The 19707-nt window shown below is 41.1% G+C and overlaps 1 protein-coding gene across 2 annotated transcripts in view; it reads right to left on the reverse strand.

Annotated features, from left to right (window-relative positions):
• RGS7 (regulator of G-protein signaling 7) overlaps positions 1 to 19707 on the reverse strand; it is a 256859-nt gene that overhangs the window by 9322 nt on the left and 227830 nt on the right. Inside the window, exons 16-18 of one of the 2 annotated variants that reach the window (XM_009893636.1) lie at positions 18887 to 18940; positions 17998 to 18078; positions 8316 to 8982 (exon numbers count right to left, since the gene is read on the reverse strand). The exons of the other annotated variant lie outside the window; for it this stretch is intronic. Coding sequence (XP_009891938.1) covers positions 18004 to 18078; positions 18887 to 18940 — 129 coding nt within the window. The 3' untranslated portion in view covers positions 8316 to 8982; positions 17998 to 18003. Of the gene's footprint in view, positions 1 to 8315; positions 8983 to 17997; positions 18079 to 18886; positions 18941 to 19707 lie in introns of those variants that run through there. 2 annotated transcript variants of the gene reach the window in all.

A 19707-nucleotide genomic window follows, 5' to 3' on the forward strand; every position in this document is an offset into this window, starting at 1 on the left:
GGGTGGGGGGCGCGGGCTGCGAGGGGCGTCTGTGCGACACGCAGCTGGGAAACGGGTTTGGTTCCCGATGTTGGAAGCAAACCTTGCAGTCGCTGCCCGGCGGCTTTTCACATCACCCGGCTGAGGGTTTAGAGGAGGAAAATGAAATTGGTGGTGTTTGTTTCCTAAGAAGAGGCCTTCTCAGCGCATAAATCGGCCAGACTCAGCCAGGAACAAAAAAAAAAGAAAAAAAAAAAAATCAAACTGAAAGATGAGGCATGTTATCACTTCAGGCCTGCTGGGAAAAATAAAGAAAAAAGGAGAACCCCCCCCAAACTTTGGATAACACCAAACCAGTTTGCTTTACCATGGCAAAGAAAATTGTTTTGACCACCTTCTTTTCGTTTTGATTTTATGCTATACCTAGATTTCTCCAACAATGGGCTATAATGAATACCAAAAGTGTCCCATCCGATAAATGCCTAGAGTTATTATTTTTCATATTCAGCATTACACAAGTCAAAGTAAGTAGTACCATTCAGATTACACATTTTTCCTCAGCAGAATTAAAATTTTAGCAGTATTGTATCAAATCAGTGCTGATTCACTGGCCATGCTGGTGCTATCATGTCAGTAGCAATAAAACAGAAAGTGAGAGTATCCAGGGGAGAGAGCCGTTAGAAGCCATGTCTGTATTACATGAAGGACTGATGTTGACTGCTGCAGACAGCTTTTCTCTGGCAGAGCAAGAAGAAGTAGGCAGCCGCTGCCTCTGCTGCATGCACAAGACTGCGAGGCCTCAATAATGAGGAGTAATGAGCTCCATCCTGGTGCAGGAGTTCCTGAAGGAATTGGAAAAGGATGCAGCTTCTATGGACAACAACAGACTTCGCCACCACATTGGGCATGGAAAGGTTTTTCTTCTTTCTTGTCTTTCTTCTTTTTTTTTTTTTTACACAATGTAATTGGGGCAGCACATTCAAAATCTTTATTTGGATGAAAAATAAAAGCAGTGGGCTCTTCCATGGTTTGAAGGGTATGTAGATCAAAATCCTCCTGTCTTCCCAATGCTCAGCCTTTTATTTCCCAGTGCTGACCCCCAGGTCAGGCAGTGCCACCAAACACACATGTCCCCTGTAGTCTCTTTCTCCTCTTCTGCTGAATCCTGATGCTGTACTGGTCACAGCATTAAACACACAAAGCAGGAGGTCGACAGAGCATTAAACACACAAAGCAGGAGGTCGACAGCCATTCGTGAGGGCTCTCAGGATACAGAAAGTAAGTGATAGCCATAATGAGAGGCTGGTGGTGGGCCTTGATGTCACTATCCCAGCTGTTATTTTTATGGTCTTTTTATTTTTACCACTCCTTCCTCTCTCTCGCTGGTCCTCAAGGTCTTTTGGCCTCCAAACCCTTGGGTTTTTCTTTCTCATTAAAAAACACGAAGTGATCAAAGCCACTTTCCCTAGTCTGTGCTGTTGGTGGAAAGAAGTTGCCTTCAAAAGCTTTCTAGAGACTTCCCATGCCTTCCCAGCACATGGCATGGTGTGGGGCACAGGGAGTGGAAGGAGGAGTCCAAATTGTCCTTCAAAAAAAAAACAACCAACCCAACCCCACCTTACTATACCAAAAAAGGTGACACAACTGACATCCAGTTAGCAAGCACAATCGTACCTGCTGAGTAAAGGGTAACTACGCTTTAAAGTCAGTCTTACAGGTTTCACATCTCTGATTCCAGTGGAAGCATGCGGGGAGTTTGGGGCAGGAAGAAACAGTGGGAGATGCCAACAGAGGCACTGAAAGGTCAGCAGACGCTCAGTGCAGATGGGAATCCTGAAGTGCAGTGTTAACATGGCAGTGGGGTTCAGATAGAGAGCAGAGGTCAACTTGTTTGTCTGTTGTTCCAGTCAGCTCTGAGTAACAGCAGAAGAAATATCTAAAATTCAGATCTTCCATGTTGGGTTTGTTTGGTTTTTTTGGTTCTTGGTTTTGTTATTTTTTTCCCAATAAAATGCCTGAATGTCAATAATGCACAAGGATACAGAATAAGTAGATGATACGGGTCTATATGACAGGAATTGCACTGGGAAGAAGCTCTTTGGAACAAGTGCTCTCATTACGGGAAGAAAACACACACATATGTGAAAATCTCCCCTCTGCACACAAGTGCACTGGTGGGAGAGCAGTGGCAGTCACTCCCCCATGCCTGGGGTTTGCAACAGTGACAGAAAAGGATGAGGGAAATGATTGAGAAGAAAAGCAAGAGGAGAGATTTGGCAAGGCCTTGTTAGTCAGGGTCCCAGCAAGGTTGCTGAAGTAATTTGGGTAGGGTGGAGGAAGGAGAAATGGAGCAAGCCAAACCGTCTTCAGAATAACAAACTTAACTGTTCCCTAAAACCAACTTTATGGAAACCATTTCCCTCATTAACTGAGTATTTTCTATTGAATTGCCTGCACTGTATCTTCAGCAGTTTAATTTGCTGCTGGTGTCTTCTTTTAAAACACCAGAACATTTAAAGTCTAGCCACTGAAGAAATTCCACATTTATGCCCCCCTCCCCCAAAATGCTTTGTGTGGTTATGTCTGAATCCCCACCAGTGTCTCAAGAAGAGGGGAGTTTGGGGCAGTGGGGGCTGGAAGAGGAGTGGAGAGGTGGTGGGAGCAGGGTGGGAGCAGGGAGGGGAAGGGGAAAGGCAGGCACCCAGAGGCAGGAGAGTCCCCTGAGATCAGGCCACGGTTCTATATCAGCCTGGCCCTAGCACTGGCCTGCCCTTCCTTTAATGCTTTCTCTCTTTTTTTTTTTTTTTCCCTTGTAATTTCTTTCAATTCCCAGAAAGATAGAGGAGGTAAGCGTAAAGAGCATTAGTGGGCACTGTAGGAACATACGGGAGGGATCAATGGAGCGAAGATCAGAGGAACAAAGGAAAAGAACCATAAAAGATGGAGAATCCTAAAAAAGATCTTACTGAGGGGGATGGGGAGAGAAGAAAGAGGGTCTGAAAAAAAAGACAAGCAGTATAAAGAACAGTGTATCAGAAGAGATGAGCTCAAAAAAAGGTCATAGATTTCAGGTTATACATTCCTCTCAGCAAAAAGGTGGGAAAGTAAGTTACATTAGATACACCATTGCCACACATCTTTCGAAAAGTAAAGAGGGAAAGGAGTAAAGAGGTGGATAGAAAAGTTGTATGAATAATGAAATGCTTCATTTATGTGATACACTGGAAGAAGGAGCCTCCAGGTTAAGTGCAAGGGTGGTATACAGTATCTCTTTTGAAAGCTGACATCTGGGATGAATCTAATAGATTTCAAAATCTAGTCAAATCAAAATAAAAAAAAAGACGACGACGGTGAATGCGGCAGATCATATTTTGGGAGTGAAGGAAAAGTACAATAAAAATTGTGCAAATGCCACTAACAAGGTAACATTTACAATCGTGTCTTAATATTGTTTGATATTTACTGTCCGTGTCTGCACTTACAAATAAGGACTATCATCTAGCATTTGAGCAGATTCTCAGTTTATTGTCACGGCAATTTCTCTTAACAATTTACACATCCAGATCCCTTCTGGCAAACAGCGATGATGGTACTCACTCTCATTCATGCATCTGCATTAAAGAATCAGGCCAGCAGATTCCGCACTCTCACCCACACATAAAAATACCCGCAAGTAAAAGGACTACGAGTATTTCACAGGTTAGAATCAAAAAAAGAAAAGTGACCTTGGTAAAAGAGAAAGATGGTCTGCAAAACGAAGATGCTACTCAATGGACAGCTGAAGACACCTCACTGACCCAAGTAGAGTCGGCTACACACAAATGGGAACAACCAGCTACGCTTTCCTGCAAAGGATCTGGGCATCACCGGGCAACGTAAGCTGGCACAATTCGGCAGCGGCCATCTGCTGCAAAAACCAGGGCAAGGCCCGGAGCTGTGTGTACAGACAGAAGTACAACAGTAATCCTCTGCCCTCCTCCCATGAGAGCTGGGTGGGAGCCCCGCGGCCTGCCCTGGGCACTCTCCCCAAAGCAAGCTGTAACACCCCCAACCCGATGGAGAGCCATGAAGTCACTCCACACTTCAGAAAAGGCCAGTAAAAAAAACCAAAGGAGGCTGTAACGTTGCAGTGGCCATCTCCTTATTTGAGCAAAAAGGTAGGGAACATTTCATTACAGTGATTGTAGCAGCCTATTAAAAAAATAAAGGGATAAATTGAAGCAAAGAAGATTTAGTTTAGATATTAAGAAAAAAAAATATAGTGGCAGAGATAATGACTGTCTGGAGAGACTTTGCAGTCCTCAAGCCGATGTCTGTACAAACAAAACCCATTTATTTGTACACATGTCACTTGAGGACCCCACAGTCCGGAGCAGCACGAGTAAGGGGAGCCCAGCCTCAGAGAGGTCACCCTCTCTTCCCCTCTGCCTCTTTGGTATTGGGACTTCAGCCGGTCTTCAACTCACAGCAGACAAAAGCATTAATGTGTTCGGCACAGTCAGATCAAAAGGCAGATTGATCTGACTCATGGCCACTTAGTAACTTGCTTAAATGAATTGTGGACACAGAATATGTTTAAAGAAATTGTTGCTAATTTACCTTGAACATCTTGGGACTAAAGCCTTATTTTATATTGGTCACTATGGCTATTAACGTTCTTTTAGCAAGATTCCTATGTTTTACACGCTTAATAAGTCCTGTAGTTTTAGTTCTATGCACAACATCTCCAGCTAGACAGAAAATTTAAAATATGATGGTTTTAAAATCTAAATTCAAACAGCCACTAATCAGTTGGCATAAAGATAAATAAATGGAAGAGCCACAAACAAATCACTGGTGATTCCCAACTCCTTATTCCAGTTACTTAATGAAAGCAGCCTTCTCTCACTTTAATTTTCTGCTTTGGCTTTTATTCATTTTCAAAAAAAAATATAAACAAACATCCTAAATGCATTCCTATAGCTCTCATTTTCTGGAATTGGTTTTTGCCTTCCTACTTCTTATTTCTTGGATGACTATTTCTAATTTCTTGGATGAATATTTGGCACTTACGCCTCACGATTTCAAACAATTTTAGGGGTGTAATTTGAAAAAGGCAATTCTCTATATTTGGTATTAATTGTTTTCTAGCTGAAGAAATCTGGTTGTTGGGTTCTAAATGGCCAGCCACAGTTGGTCTTGTCTGATTTTGGGGGGTTTGATTCCAACTCTGCGTGGCTGTGGCCAACAGGCTGGCAATCCACCAGCTGCATTCAGCCTCTCTTGCTCCTAATTACTTAGTTCCCTGGTTCTCCTCCCTTGCCCCTTCTGTCCTGGTCACCACAATTAATACCCATTTCTTACTCCTGTATTCACCTTCAGCTCATTAATTTTTGGCCAGCCTCCACTACTGTTTCAGCTCAGCATTTTGCAATTTCCCTCATCACTGTTTACGGCCTTTTTCCTCCTGCTTCAGTTTTGTAGGGTCGAAGGACAATTTTTAATTGCACCTTATGGAAGAAGGGGCGAATGTTTTGCTGTTCTCAGGTAGGTGCCAGGGAAGACTCTGTCTCTCCCACTGCCCATTTTCCTGCCCAGGCTGGTCTGGGAGCACAAAACTGTCTCAAGGGTGCAGCAGCACCAGCGAACTTTCTTTCTCCTGCAGTCTTAAGAGCTGTTTTATACACGAGGATGCATAAGGAAAGGAACTGTCTGATGAATCCCAATTCTCAGACTGAAGTTCCCAGCTCCAAGTGGTTATTTTAATGAATTTTAGAATTAATAACCCATAACGGAGGGTGTTTCCAGCCTCCTGAGCAGAGCCAGGAGGCACTGAGTGATGGCTCTTCCCCAGGAGACCAGAAATGTAGTCCATTCAGACTGGGTTTCTCTCTCGGTCCTTTTTTCCTCAGCAGACTCGTGGCCTCACTGAAATTCCTAATAGATATATCATTGTGTAACCAAAATCATACTTCAGCTGTTTGGTGGTTGTAAAAACGTGCCTTAATCTGAGTTAATCTTAATTCTTGGAAGTGGATCTTCATATAAATATGGAAACAAACATTTATATTTTCTCTGTGGGGAAGTAAAAGGAAGTAAAACTACTTGGAGTTTCCATTCCCAGTACTGGGATGACAATGAGCAGCTGAAGTATCAAAAGATCGCTGACAAACCCTTTAAAAATCAGCTGGTTGTAGAACAGATTTTATTTGGTCTGTTTGGGCCAAAATCACTTGTGTAATTGTGGAGTTGTATCCCTTGAAACTACACTCAGATGAAACCTTGATACAGCTCCCTTACTACTTTGAAATCCTTATTAACAATGCATATTTTTACTTTACAGTCCCTGTGTTAAATCCTGTGCAAATACAGGAAAAGACATCCATTCAATAGAGACTTCATATTTATTGAAAGAAAAGAACTCGAATAAGTACAAAATGGGTTCAGGAATACAAATGCTCCACATCTTTTTATCAGCCAGTTGGTGTTCCAAAGTAATTTTGAAAAAAATAAAATAAAATAAGCCTTTGGGTAAAGTTGCATGAAATACCTAATGCATAAATTTGAAACATTAGTTATTAGAAGGGAGTGATTCTTCAAAGCAGACACTGGTATCTAATTAGTTAACTCCTAAGGCAAAGCAGGCAATATACCAGCTGATGCAATTGGTGGCAGCAGGAGTTTGGAAATAAATATCTCTATTTGGCACTGAGAAGTGAAACAAAGCTCAAATTTCTGTGGATCCCTTGGCCCCAAGTTCATGCCTCAGAGCTCACATTTCTGTGGTAAAGGAAAATTAAATCTCAGAGTTTAAGATCCGGGGTTCAATGCGGCTATTTATTAAAATTCATCTGGCCTCCCTAGACTGTGAATATTTTGAGTTGACCTAGATGGAGTTCTTGATAAAATCAAGCTCTCATGGGGCATTTCCAGTGTTTTCTGGTAAAAGCTTAGTAGAATTGTGCTAACAAAAACTGAGACACTTTAAAGCAGTGATTATCACCCAAGCTAGAAACCAGAAACAGTGGCATGTGAAAATAAAGAACAAACAAAAATCCCAACCATCCAGAAACCCCAACCGAGCAAAACCCTGGGGAACTGCCGTTCACGGTGATTTATAACTGGTTTGGTCACGGATTCATTCAGACTACCTCTTCAGAGGTGCTGCAGTCAGGGCTACGGGTGCAGCAGGCTCCCGACAGAGCCAGAGGAGATGGGAGCGCTCCCTGCGGAAGGCGGCTCAGCTCCCTTCTGCCCACAGCTGCTCTGGGCAGGAGCCCTGTCCCGGGCGGCAGCAACTCAGGTAGGTATCCCATGTTAAATGAGATGCCTGTAGCATTAATGTATTCAAATTTATTGCCTGATCGTGTCTATGACTGTCCCACTTTTTGTGTGTGTGTGTGCAGTTTTAGCTTTGGTAATCCCTTTGAAACTAGATTCCTGTTTCTCAATATCAAACCAAAGGCGGTCTGACAGATGGTACTGGCGTTGGCTGTCCTGAGTCTGTCCTGTGCACCGCTAAAAAGGCTTGTTTGTCCTACGCACCCTGCGATGCCCTGGAGGTATCAGCATTTTGTCGTTTGACTTAGTTCCCACCATCGCTTTTCCACTCGGAGATTCTGCCTGCTATCCTCACGTCATCTCTCTCAGTCAAAAGTGCTGTTTCTTAGGCCAAGCAGAGATTTCTGGTTCCAGCTCAGTTTAGCTTCAGAAGCGCCATATCTGCTGTCTCACAGGCAACGGCTACATGCTCTCATCAATCTGTCAATAGGTCTCTGTGCGAGTAACCTCGGCAGCAGACAAACAACAGTACACCTGAATAGAGCCCTTGAATTAAAGGACAGCCTCCTGCGTTACTACCCAAGGTTTGCTCTGCAGGCAGTATACTAAGCACTCCCAAACCACTACCTTTTCAGCTTCACACATTGCAGTGTCATCACAAGTGACAGCAAGGAGACAAAAAAACCCACTGTCCTCCCTGTTTAGCAAGTAGACACTTGTGCTCTCCGCCAGCTTTGTTCCCTCCCGTTCCTAAGGAAATGCAGTTCAGCCATTCCGGTCTTGGGTAGCGACTGAATCGCTGTGCGGGCTGCGCTATTACAGGTCTAGCTTAAAGAAAGGTTTGCTTATGTGATGATGAGCAAGCTGGAAAGGTCTCTCTGCCGCTAGCTTGACAAAAAGAAAATAAAAAGTAAATGATTATCAATAAGGTGTGCTTGATTAGGTGTCACTGAGAGAAAGAAAATGCCATTTCATGTCACTTTTTAGAAAGCGCAAGGTGTGTAACTTTTGGGGATGATTTTGCTCTTGGCTAATCTTCAGATTCAATATTAAAATCTCAAACTTCCCAAAGGAAAGAGATTCTGCATCTTTTAATGAAAGATAAAACAACAATATAAACATACACAAATTTACAGAGAAAGGATCAACTTTAATACATCTGGAGTAAAAGGTGTTCTTTTTTAAATATGGTATAAAAATAAATGCAAGAAACATTAACAGAGAATATACAGACAACAGACAAAGACACAGGCTTTCTTTCTCAATGTGAATACATCAGTGAAATGAAACCTTCTGTGCTAATTTATTGTGCAATAAATGTGATGCCATATGTATATTTATTAATATATGCATTTTTTTACATTTCTTCCAGGTTTTGATTGACGTATTTTTTTTTAATAAACTGTGCCTAGCAGAAGCTTTTTTTTCACTGTACTTGAGCTTGCAGAAAATAAAAAGACATAGATCCAGCTTGATATGAAGGAGGAAGTGAGCAGACAGTTTTCGAAATGGAGGCATCGAAAGGCTAGAGAGTCCCTCGGAGTCTGTAATGCCTTAGTATACACAAAAGAAAACAAGTCAGGTCCTCGCTCATGCAACATCTTGTTCTACTGTCCTCTGAGTCAGGCAATCAGTGAGCTACAAAGTATGTATAATGATTTGAGTCTGCTTCCATGCTACAAGGTGATCCTTTTAGTAGGACTGCACTAGACTGGTTAACCTCTTTGATGTGAGCGATTTCCCCTGAGGAAAAGATAAAAACAAAAAACAAAAACAGAAAACAGAGGCATGATCACTGCAAACCTGTTCATCAGCAACCACTTAGTGTTGCCACATCACTGTCAAATAACTAGGGGCACCAACTGGAGTCTGTCAAATCTTAAACTACAGGAAGCCCTTACGCTCAAACACCTGCACTGCCAGCCAGCTGGATCGTTCCACTGAACGTGCCAGCAAATTTAAAGGCCATTTTCGAATGAGGTTGGTTTCGAATGAGGTTGGTTTCGGCTGAGGAGAAACTAATGCTGAGGTTTTTGCTGTCAGTGACACCCAGAACTTGAGGAAGGCTACTGCAAGCGAGAGTGCCTTGTGCTGCAAAGATGAGCGCGCAAACTACGGTAGCTCTGTCACAGAGGACAAAAAGCTACTTTAAAGTTTGGGTAAGAAAGAGGCAGATTGCATATAGGCAGGAAAGCAGCTTTTCCATGAGCGCAGCTATTGGTTTGCTGAGACCGTATTTACTATTTATAAGGAACATCGGTAAGGTATATTACACGGGACTGCATAGCGCTGCTTTGAAGGTGTTTGGATTTCCACATTGTTATTTTCCTCATCGTTCCTCCTGTCGCAAGGATGAAGTTACAGTTTTTTAGCAAATTCTTTTAATAAGGTATAATAACTGTCCCACAATAGTTATGTCTATAGCGTGAAGAGGATGGTGTAGGGTATGTCACCACGGTATATTTCAGGCAGCTTTGAGCTTTATCTGAGCCAGACAAAAGCCATGAAACCACATAATAGGAATTAGCTCTCCTGAGGCCACATAAAAGGAGTTAGCTCTCCTAGGGCCATCCTACCATGGCTCTGATCCAAGAGAGGCAGAGCTGGCACAGCAAGCTTACAGCGCTCCTCAAAATACCACAGGCATACCCTGATAATGTAACATAAATAGATCATAAAACATTAAATAGCAAGTGGCTCTGTCTAACTCTCCAGTTAGATATTTAATACTTACAGTTATTGTATTGTTCATTTTAAGTGCACAACTTGGAAAAATCAAACTGATTTCAAGGAGACTACAGCAAGAAATACTGTAACTATGGAGAGATGCTACGTCTTCTGCAGTAAAGGGTAAATGAACTTACTCTGCCATATCTATGAGTTGTTAAGTCATCTGCTGTATTATAACTTAGTGGGATTACACAATTTAGTATCTATTGTCAATATTGTCAGTTCCCTGTCTATGGCAGGGGGGGTGTAACTCGATGATCTTCAAGGCCCTTTCCAACCTACACCATTCTATGATTCTATGACTAACAATTACATTTATGCTCACAGAGATCTGCAAGTTGGTTTCAAGCATTTGCTCAAATGCAGTGTATCAGAGTGGGTCTTCACAAAAGGAAGAATAACTATTTTATTCTTTGAGCTCTGAAATACAAGTTGAACAAATCAGGATGAATATTTCCCCTACAGTATAATTTTGAAGGGAACTCATGATCTGCAGTGCGGGGTTAGACTGCTCATCCAGCAGGATCACCGTATCACCTGACAGTATTAATACTAACTTCTTCAAAAGATGGAAAGCGCCCTTCCTGGCATGCTCTCTTCCCTGTGTCTAGCTTTAACTCTCTCACTTTCTGCCTACATTAAATCCACAGCTTCTTGACACTTGTTGAGCCTTAAATCATGTTTTCCTCTAATGTAACAGGTAGGCTAGTATACTAAGACATCTTTTCTTTTTAAATAAGCAAAAAACAACTGTGTGGCACTGGAATAGTTTAAAACAGCATGTCTGAAATGAAGTGGTTTTTTAGGCTATTCATGATTGTCGGCCTTGGATATATAATCTAGGAAAATATTGAGCATATGCTTATCTTTGCCTTTGATGAAGTTGTTTGTGCTTAATTTCACAGGTCTACAGGCCTGGCTATTTTGTGTAAACGTGTATGAGTTCTCTTTAGTACTGAACTGCATAAACCAGTTAATTAAAACAGTTAAACCAGGAGCTTTCTATTAGTTATTGAAATAATTTGCTCAATACCACACTAGAAAGCCACACAAGCTCTTGTTCAGCGATAAGATCTGTGAAATATTTTTTTATTCTTATCTGTAACAATTGGTTATTTAGGAGTTGTAAATGCCCCGGAATTTACATAGATGACCATAACCAAATTCTAGCATCTCAGGAATTAATTGTGCTATCTCATAAACTAGGGAGTTTTGACCTAAAAGCAGGCCAAAACCTAGTCGTTAGTTAGTTGATCTGACTTGTTTAATCTTATTCTACATATTATTTGAATTTTCCCCTATAGACACAGTGAGCTGTCATGCCACTTTTTTTTTCTGTATTCTACATCACTTGCTCCTTGGATATTGCTGGTCTTTGGATGCATTTTCTCTTAAGCCCTACAGTGATCAGGATTTGTCTGGATGGTCCTCTCTTCCCCCTCCCCTCTCTGCCTCAGAGAATATTACACTTCTTAAAGATATGAAGTTTCCAGCTGAATAATAACAACAACAATGGATGCTCTTTTTCCAGGTATTAGTAGTTCTAATTTATCTTATAACTGGAAAAGTGACAACTTAGAATATACACCCTCCTTAAGAGATCTTCTTCCATGTTTATTCCATGTTTCTGATTGGGAAAAGAAGCTTTTAATACACAGAATCCAGACCAGCCCCAAACACAGAATTATCCCACCTTCTTATTCAGATCTTCCAGTTTACAGAATATTTCTTTCAGTCTTTGTTCCAGAGTATACTTTTACTTTAGCTCTGCACAGTAGGGTATCGTAATTATCACTTCTAGGAGATTTCCACAGTCACTCAATTTACAGACTGATGTAAGGATCATCCTTTGTGGGTCATAATTTAAGAGCTGAGCTCAGCTATTTCTTCCAGATATGACTTTAATAGCATTCCTATAAGGCAAATTTTGATTTGGGAAACTACATCTAACAGGCCAGTTTTGAGGGATGTAGCATATGAGCCATCACACATAGGAAAATGTTTCCTTTACTAATGAGATTAAAGAACAATTGGAAAAAAGGTTGGAAGAAGTAGTAGATATTTGTCTGAAGAATGAAAAGGAGACCCTTAATATTTGCAATATAATCTTGCCATCAACATTTGGAAGTATATGGCCAAATTCGAAACAGGATTAGGATTTTTGGCTGTATTGGTGCATTTTGGACATATGAATTGAAACTATTTAACAATTTTACTTGTTAAAATACAGAAGCCAAAATGAAATCCCCACGCATACCCTGACACAGGAGTCGGAGTATGAGGAGGCAGCACAGCAGCTGGAGTAAGCAAGTACATCAAAATCAACTGGCCACAGTGTTCCTGTCCCTACCTTAGTGTATTAACTTTTTAACACAGAGATATCTTTCCAGCTGTACTTTTAGAGAATTTAGGGGAAAAATTTCAAAACCATGTGCAGATTTATGAGCTGCTAAACACAAACGTGCTGACTGACCTATTTATGCAGCATGACACTAACTCCTCAAGTTATCTGGCAAACAAGTCAGCAACAACCTCAGTACATATGTGGCTTGTAAGAAATCAATATGAAATTTATATAGGGGCTGGAGCTGAAATGTATGGTAGAGGAAGATCAAGTCTTTTCCTTTTAGAAGACGAACTGTCTCCCTTTCTGCTAAGCAACCTCAATGGTTCCTTTTTCATATTTCTTTATTGCCAGCGCAGATGCTACTCCCCAGGACCGATACTGGTAGAACTAGAAATGAGAATTCCACGCATCTGACCGGGTGTCACAGAGAAACAGTGCAAACCCCACTGTGAGCAAAATGAGATGCAGAGCGAGAATCGACCCTCCTTGCTCTCACCATTCCCCATCTGCTCATGTGTGACACACCTGCACCATGCCGGCAGCTCGGCCAGCATCGGCACGGAAAGCCCCCAAGTGACATCGCAGTGTGCCACACACAGAGCCGGTGTATAATCAGCCTCTGACAGAAGCACATCTGGAGAGGCACAGGAGCAGAAACAGTAAGTTCCTTTCCAAGATTGGGCAGCTTTTGCTCCTCTGGCACAGGGAAATTGCTTTAGCACCACTCAGGGGGTCAGGATTCTGCTTCGTTTTCCACAGCAGCACGGGATGCTGCTCTCAGTCACCCGTGCAGGTGTGTTTCTCTTTCAGCCATGTGAGGAAGGGGAGGAGGTTAGTATTTACTGAATTTGGGGCATGAGTTGGCAGCACAGCTGCAGTGCTAAGTGGTTGCACGTTCAGGAAAATCCCTCTGCCTATTGTGGGGATTTGCGGTTCTCTGTTCATTTCTCATTAGGGCCGTGCCGTTTCCTGAAGCGGTCCATAGGCAGGAGGCAGCGGCTCAGTAACTGCATTCCTATTTTTGCTCGTTCCAAACTAATCTTTACATTTACTGATGAGCTGCTTTCATTTGTCATTAACCTACAAACTCTTGGCAGATGGGGCAGTTTAAACTTGAATAACCATCTAAGCGTGGGGTAACACGTAAGATTTTCCAAGGCACTGATGCCCTAGACAAATAGTTTTAGTATGTTTGCCCTAGGCCTGAACCCTCAGGTTTCTATACCTCTCTGCAGTTCTCATTTCTGCAACTAGCTTAAGACTCAGGTAAATGTTTGTCAGCTGGGAAATGGCAGACACTGGCCTAATACCTGAGCAGTACGCGCTGGCTCCTCGCTTAGATGGACCTGGCTGTGCACGTGTCACTTCTCAGCCCTTCTCTTCCAGCACAGAGCGCCGCAGCTTAGCTCCACTCACTGCAGAACAGGACCAGGAGGCCAGTCCTCACTGGCGTGTCCTACAGATGCTCTTTTTGATTTTCTTCATTAGCTTGCACATCATTCCTAACAAAATCCTTCAACTGGATTTTTGGACTAATTATTAGTCCAAACTAAAATTTTCAATTATTTCATCAGTTCTTTTTATTCAAACATCAATAAGCCTTCTCTTTCCTGAAATGGAAAAAGCCTTCATTTCTACAAATACATACTATTTTTACTATTGCTTTGTATTTGTCAAATAAGAAGCTTTGTGATTTTTTTTCTGACTGGCTATGTTTTGGTTTAAATTTTAGGAATAACCTGTAAGTAAATTTAAAGGTCTAATTAGGATTTCTTCCATGACTGTACATTGAAGATGAGATCCCACAGCTGATACCGTATTGAAGCTCATTCACAATGCTGTACTCAAGAAAAATATAGCCCTTGGCAGGATTTCAGGGCTAGATAGACTTTTGGTCTGGCACAGTAGGGCCTTGTGTACATAAGCTCTACCTGTTCATACCGAAAAAATTCTGGATTACCAGATGAAATTGATATATTATCTGCCTTGTTTCTCAGTACAGGGGCAGATTTTAACATGACAAGAGATTACACTGATTTAAGCATCTAGAAAGTCTATCCCCCACTGATAAGAACTGAGGAAGCTATTTTTATGAGTTTTAATTTCCATCTCTAAACCATAATTTGCTATGTCATGTTAAGTGACATTGGACTGAGCCTCTGTGAAAATGTGCTGTGTTCAATGGCCTTCACATTTCACATCTCATTCATGAAATGGTCTAATGTTATTGGTTTGGAGGGGGAAAGTATCGAAGGACACTGGTAAGCAAGTTCTTCCAGCTAAGTGAGAGAAGACAGCTGGAAAGAGTACGGGTAATGTAAGGTGTAATGATTTTAAACTCAGAGCTATTAAATGGGGTCTTGTTTATGAGGTTACAAGTGAAGATAATTATCATCTAATGGGTCTCTAGTTTAATATATTAACTCAGTTTGGTCTGTTTTTTACTGGCTGTATTTCCATAAAACATCACAAACTTGCAACAAGCACAGTTATTTGCCTTCTCTATAATTGGGCAGCAACGGTTGAAACTCTAACACTGACGGTGGTGTCTGAAGCTGTGACACCAACACACGATGACGGAGTGTCTCCCCCTAGGCAGCTCTGAGGAGGCAGACTGCACCTTCTTGCCCTGCTAACCCGGTTCCTGTAGGGACGAGAAAATTTGCATGGGGTGGAAATGAAATTAGCCCACTCCCCTGTAAAAGAGATCTCTTCATTTCAGTTTTCCTTAAAGGACCTCTTTGTTCACATCAATGTTATCAGTGCATATTTACCTGTTTTATTCTCTGTAATGTAGATGTTAGTACTTGAGATAGAGGCAGTTTCCTGATTTTTCTTTTTTTTTTTTTTTTTTTTTTTTTATATGGACTTTTTTCCCCATGTAAATTCCTCAGAAGAATTTCAGTTTTTAAATGCCACAGAAACAGCTGGTTTCCCTCTCTTTACTACTGTGGCAAGCAAACAGATTCTCCTGCTTCCTGACTTATGCCTTTAGCTTCCCTACTCACTTCCTTGGAGAGCTGCAGGTGACAGAACTTAATTATTGCCAAAGAGAAACCTGAGGGGCTGAGCTGGCCAGGGGGGAGCACAGAGCACACACTGTCACCGCTCCCCGTGCCTCTGAGTCAGAGCTGACACTTGTGGTTGCTGGTGTTACTCCAAGGCAATGCACTTATCCAGTGGCATCATTCCAGTAGTGCTGAAGTGTATGTGCTCTATATTTTCACACAATACCTGGGAGCGTGAATAAGTGAGGCAAAACAAGAATGGCTGTGCTTACTACTCAGAGTCAAACTATAAAGTGTTTGGTAATAAACACTACATACAGCAAATGCCAGTTTGCTATTGCTTTATCTAGATTGTATGTGAATGCAGACCTGTTTCTAACACTATTCATATTGTGTGTTGCGGGCTGCCAAAGGCATTAGCAATTTTGCACTATAAAATCCACAGAGCAAGCTAAATAGCCAGTTTTTAAGCTGAACATGTAGGGCTTTCACAAAGTGCACCAACTTATTGAAAGTTTTCTAGAAAGAAAAGTCTCCAATGTCAAAGAAATGCAGAGCTGAGCCTAGGGTGGTTTTTTTTTAGCGTATATAGCTCCACTTTTATTTTTCCCTCATTGGACTAGAATAACGACTCATTATATTAGGTTATTTCCACTTAATTCAAGGAATAGTAGAAAGAGATTGCCCTTACAAAGTTTCTAAACTTTCTAATTTAACAAATGCTTTCTGTAGCAAGTATAACCCACTTTCAATCATCACTGATCAGAAGACTTTTATAGTGTCTGTCTTATCAAATCAGGTTATGAATTACAAGGTCATCTTCTCAGGTTCAGTCCCTAGACACAACCAAGGTTACTGTGTTTTTTAAAACACTTCCAGTGGAAAAAAATGATGTCTAATTTAGTTCAATACACACCGAATTTGATATAAGTGAAATTAGTCAAAATTTTCAAAACCATCAGAGGGGAAGAGAAACTATAATTTTCCTCTTACTTAATCATTCAGAGATGATAGCATTTATCCAGGTTGTAGAAGACCTGTTTCACACCTATTTTCTGTATTAATCAGAAGAACAGATCTATACTACAGTCCCCCACTTCACAGTTGAACCACTTAATCAGTACACCGTAGGATATTCTGAGAAACGTTTCCCTCACCCCTGCTGTTTGGAACCACTGTACCAAGGTAGACAACTACGTATTATAAACTCATCATAACCGAGAACAAGAATGGAAGAACAAGGATGCCTGGGGGCAAAGGGTCCCAGGGCAGTGGGCGATGTGAATTCAGTCATCTCAGAGCAAAGGTTTGCACTTGAGCATCCTAACGTTCTGCATTAATTTGCAAGCCTCAGAGCTGCCGATCCAACAGATCTAACACTGACGTGTTTTACTTTCATACCTGACCTGACTTGACAGACTCCACCCAGATTCACAGGTAGTAGTTTGAGGAAAAGCAAAACCACAGTTTTTATTTTATAGCTTGCTCCGTGAAAAAAAGAATCATCATCTTCTACTGAAAAAGTACTAACACTTCACATCTAGAAATCCTTCTTCCCATTTCTAGCTTACAGCTGGTTTATTTGGCCTGCCTTGCACCTCTGGCATCCTGCTATTCTGGTACGCCTGCCCTGAGATTAGCACGAGGAAAATCGGGCATGCCTGCAGGGCATAATGCTCCAGTGTTTGCACACAGAACTGCTGGTTTGAGAGGGATTATCGGAGAGTTGTCTTAGTGCTTCCCAGTCTGTCTTCCCTTTTTCCCTTTTTGTGCTGTATTCTCCTCACATCTGTCTGCAGCTTGCTATTTCTCTCCTTATAGCCAGCTGTTTACATACTCTTTACCATAACCAATTCCTGATCTGTGGGCTGTTTAAATTCCCCCGAATAAACATAGTCATTGCAGCTTGCCAGGCACTGTGACTGGGAAAAAGCCTGGCTCTCAGAGGTCCCGGATATACTACTTACTTTCTACACTGCACTTTTAACACAGGCTTGTTTATTAACATGGAACTTCATATTAAACACCTCCATGTAATTATAATGTATAATGTTATCATGTACAACATTGTTTTATAGATCAACCTGCTTAGACAGCACACAAATCACACTGCAACATGCTATGGCAACACCACCATGCAAAATATAGGGGTTTTTGTTTCAAACACTGGGAGAGTTTCCTTTGTGGCTGTTTATTTACTTTTTAGTGTCCTTTACTGACTTTGTCCCATTGAATCCAAATTTCTTCCTGATTACAGTGGATTCAAAGCATATTACAGGAAGCCTTTACCTATAAGAAAGTAGTTAAAGAATTACAGTTTTGTTTTAACATGGGAGATATTCCCACAGCCTCACAAAACTTTGTTCTTTCACTGCGTTTCTTTCTTTTTTTGATTACTAGAAAGCATATGTATATATTTTAAGCACTTGAGGATATACTCTTCAGCCTCATTATATGGAGGCAGTTTATGAGAACCGCTTCTCGTTCCCTAGAAACTAAAAAACAAAAACCATGATCTTTGCTGAAAGCTCTCATATTTTTCATTTCAACGCACACAGCTCCACTAACCAGGTCACAGAAAAAGCCACAGACGCACACGCACACACAGCAGCGTCACCTGCACAATTCAACAGACAATGCAGACAAACTTGAGTATAACCAAGATCTTTCTACCTCTTTTCATAACAGGTTAGTGCTCGCCCTCAGTGTTGGTGTACAGTTTTTATGGCATGGGAAAATAGGGATGTTTCTGCCCTACAAAAATAAATGCGTTGAATGCTTTAGTTTGAACTTTCACAATGTTAAAAAAAAATCCAAAGAAACCGGTAAGTAAAAAGAAACCCACATATCAGGAAATCAGTGGATCTTTTGGCAGGTGGCAAGAGAATGCCCACAGCAAATTTACCAGCCTTCATTTTTTTACCTTCATGAAACAGCTTTTGAAAATTATATATTAAAAAAAAAATAATCAGCTCTTGTAGTCCATTATCAAAATGAAATCCCAATCAAACCCTTGCACATCACCAGCATGAATTCTTTGGTCCTGAAGAAGCTCTGCTAGACATTAAGGAAGATAGGGAAATTATGATTGTTTATTTTCCCCTGTGCCCAATTGAAAAAAAATGGGACAAACTCTTTTGTAGTAAAATAAGAAGGAGGCAGGAAGGAAATCCGATGTATTCAAACTGTGTTAGGCTTAGTATTTTGGGAGGCACCAGAAAAAGGAACAACATCAACCAGGTTTTCACAGATTCTTTACTACAATTGGGGGGAAAAAAAAAAAGTGTGAATAATTTCATGCTTCCTAATGCAAAAAGCATGGCTCCCAAAGGTCCATTCCTCCATGTGTGACTATTGAGGTCAGTGGGAAAGGGACTAGGGAGGAGGGGTTGTAATGAAAGCAGATTATAAAGCTGTCATTCCTAGGAAAATTCACAAACTGTGATCAATAGACTTTTAACTGTCAGGTTAGAAAAGCAAAAAGGGAAAGTAGGGATCAGTGAGGGGGAAGGGAGAAGGATGTCCCATCAGGTTTACTAGTCTTCCGAGGCAACAAACTTACCACATTGCGTGAGAATTTCTCAAAAGATGTTCGACGATCCAGAGTGTTTTCCAACTTAAATTTAAAATAAAATAAAAAAAAAAAAACAAACCAAAACAAAAAGAAAAAGGAGGGGAAAAAGAAAAGCAAGGAAAAATGGAGCAGAAAAGAAGGATTGATGAAACAATGGACTGCAAAACAAAGTTTGTAAAAATCAGGAAGCAAACACAGGTATGAAGCTGTAATGGTACTCTGCAAAACAGGGGATGGGCAAAGCAGATATAGTATTCGACAAAAGTAATTTTTCATGGGGATTGAACTGGTTTGATTTAAAAGAAAAACTGAAAATAAAAAGAAAATGAAGTGCACATCTTGTGTTAATGAACTGACATTCACAAACTTAAGGACTTCACACGGACAGTTGTAGCTTTCTGGTATTTTCAACATCTCTCTCTATATTGGATCTTCAGAAATCAATGTTTGAACAAAAAAAAAATCACACAGTACTTTCATATAATTTTAGGTTGTCATTATAAACAATAGAATGCTATGGTGTTAATAACTACCTTGTTCCGGTAACAATCAGGGCCCCGATTTTGCAAGGCAGAGGGCTCCCAGCTGATTCTAGGTGATTACTATTTAGAGCCCGCTAACAAAATTATTTATCATTATAGAAATCTGCATTGCACAAGCTGCTCCACATACTTTGGGCTGTGTCTGTTCAGCACTCATTCCATAATCTGGACTTTTCTAAGCAAACATTACATACCAAGACATGAGCCTCTGTTTGCCGAAGTGTGACATGATCAGTCTTTCAAGTCAGATTCCTAGCCTACTCAAAA

Source organism: Charadrius vociferus, unplaced genomic scaffold (genome assembly GCF_000708025.1).
Source record: "Charadrius vociferus isolate BGI_N301 unplaced genomic scaffold, ASM70802v2 scaffold309, whole genome shotgun sequence".
In the NCBI taxonomy this organism is placed as follows: Eukaryota; Metazoa; Chordata; class Aves; order Charadriiformes; family Charadriidae; genus Charadrius; species Charadrius vociferus.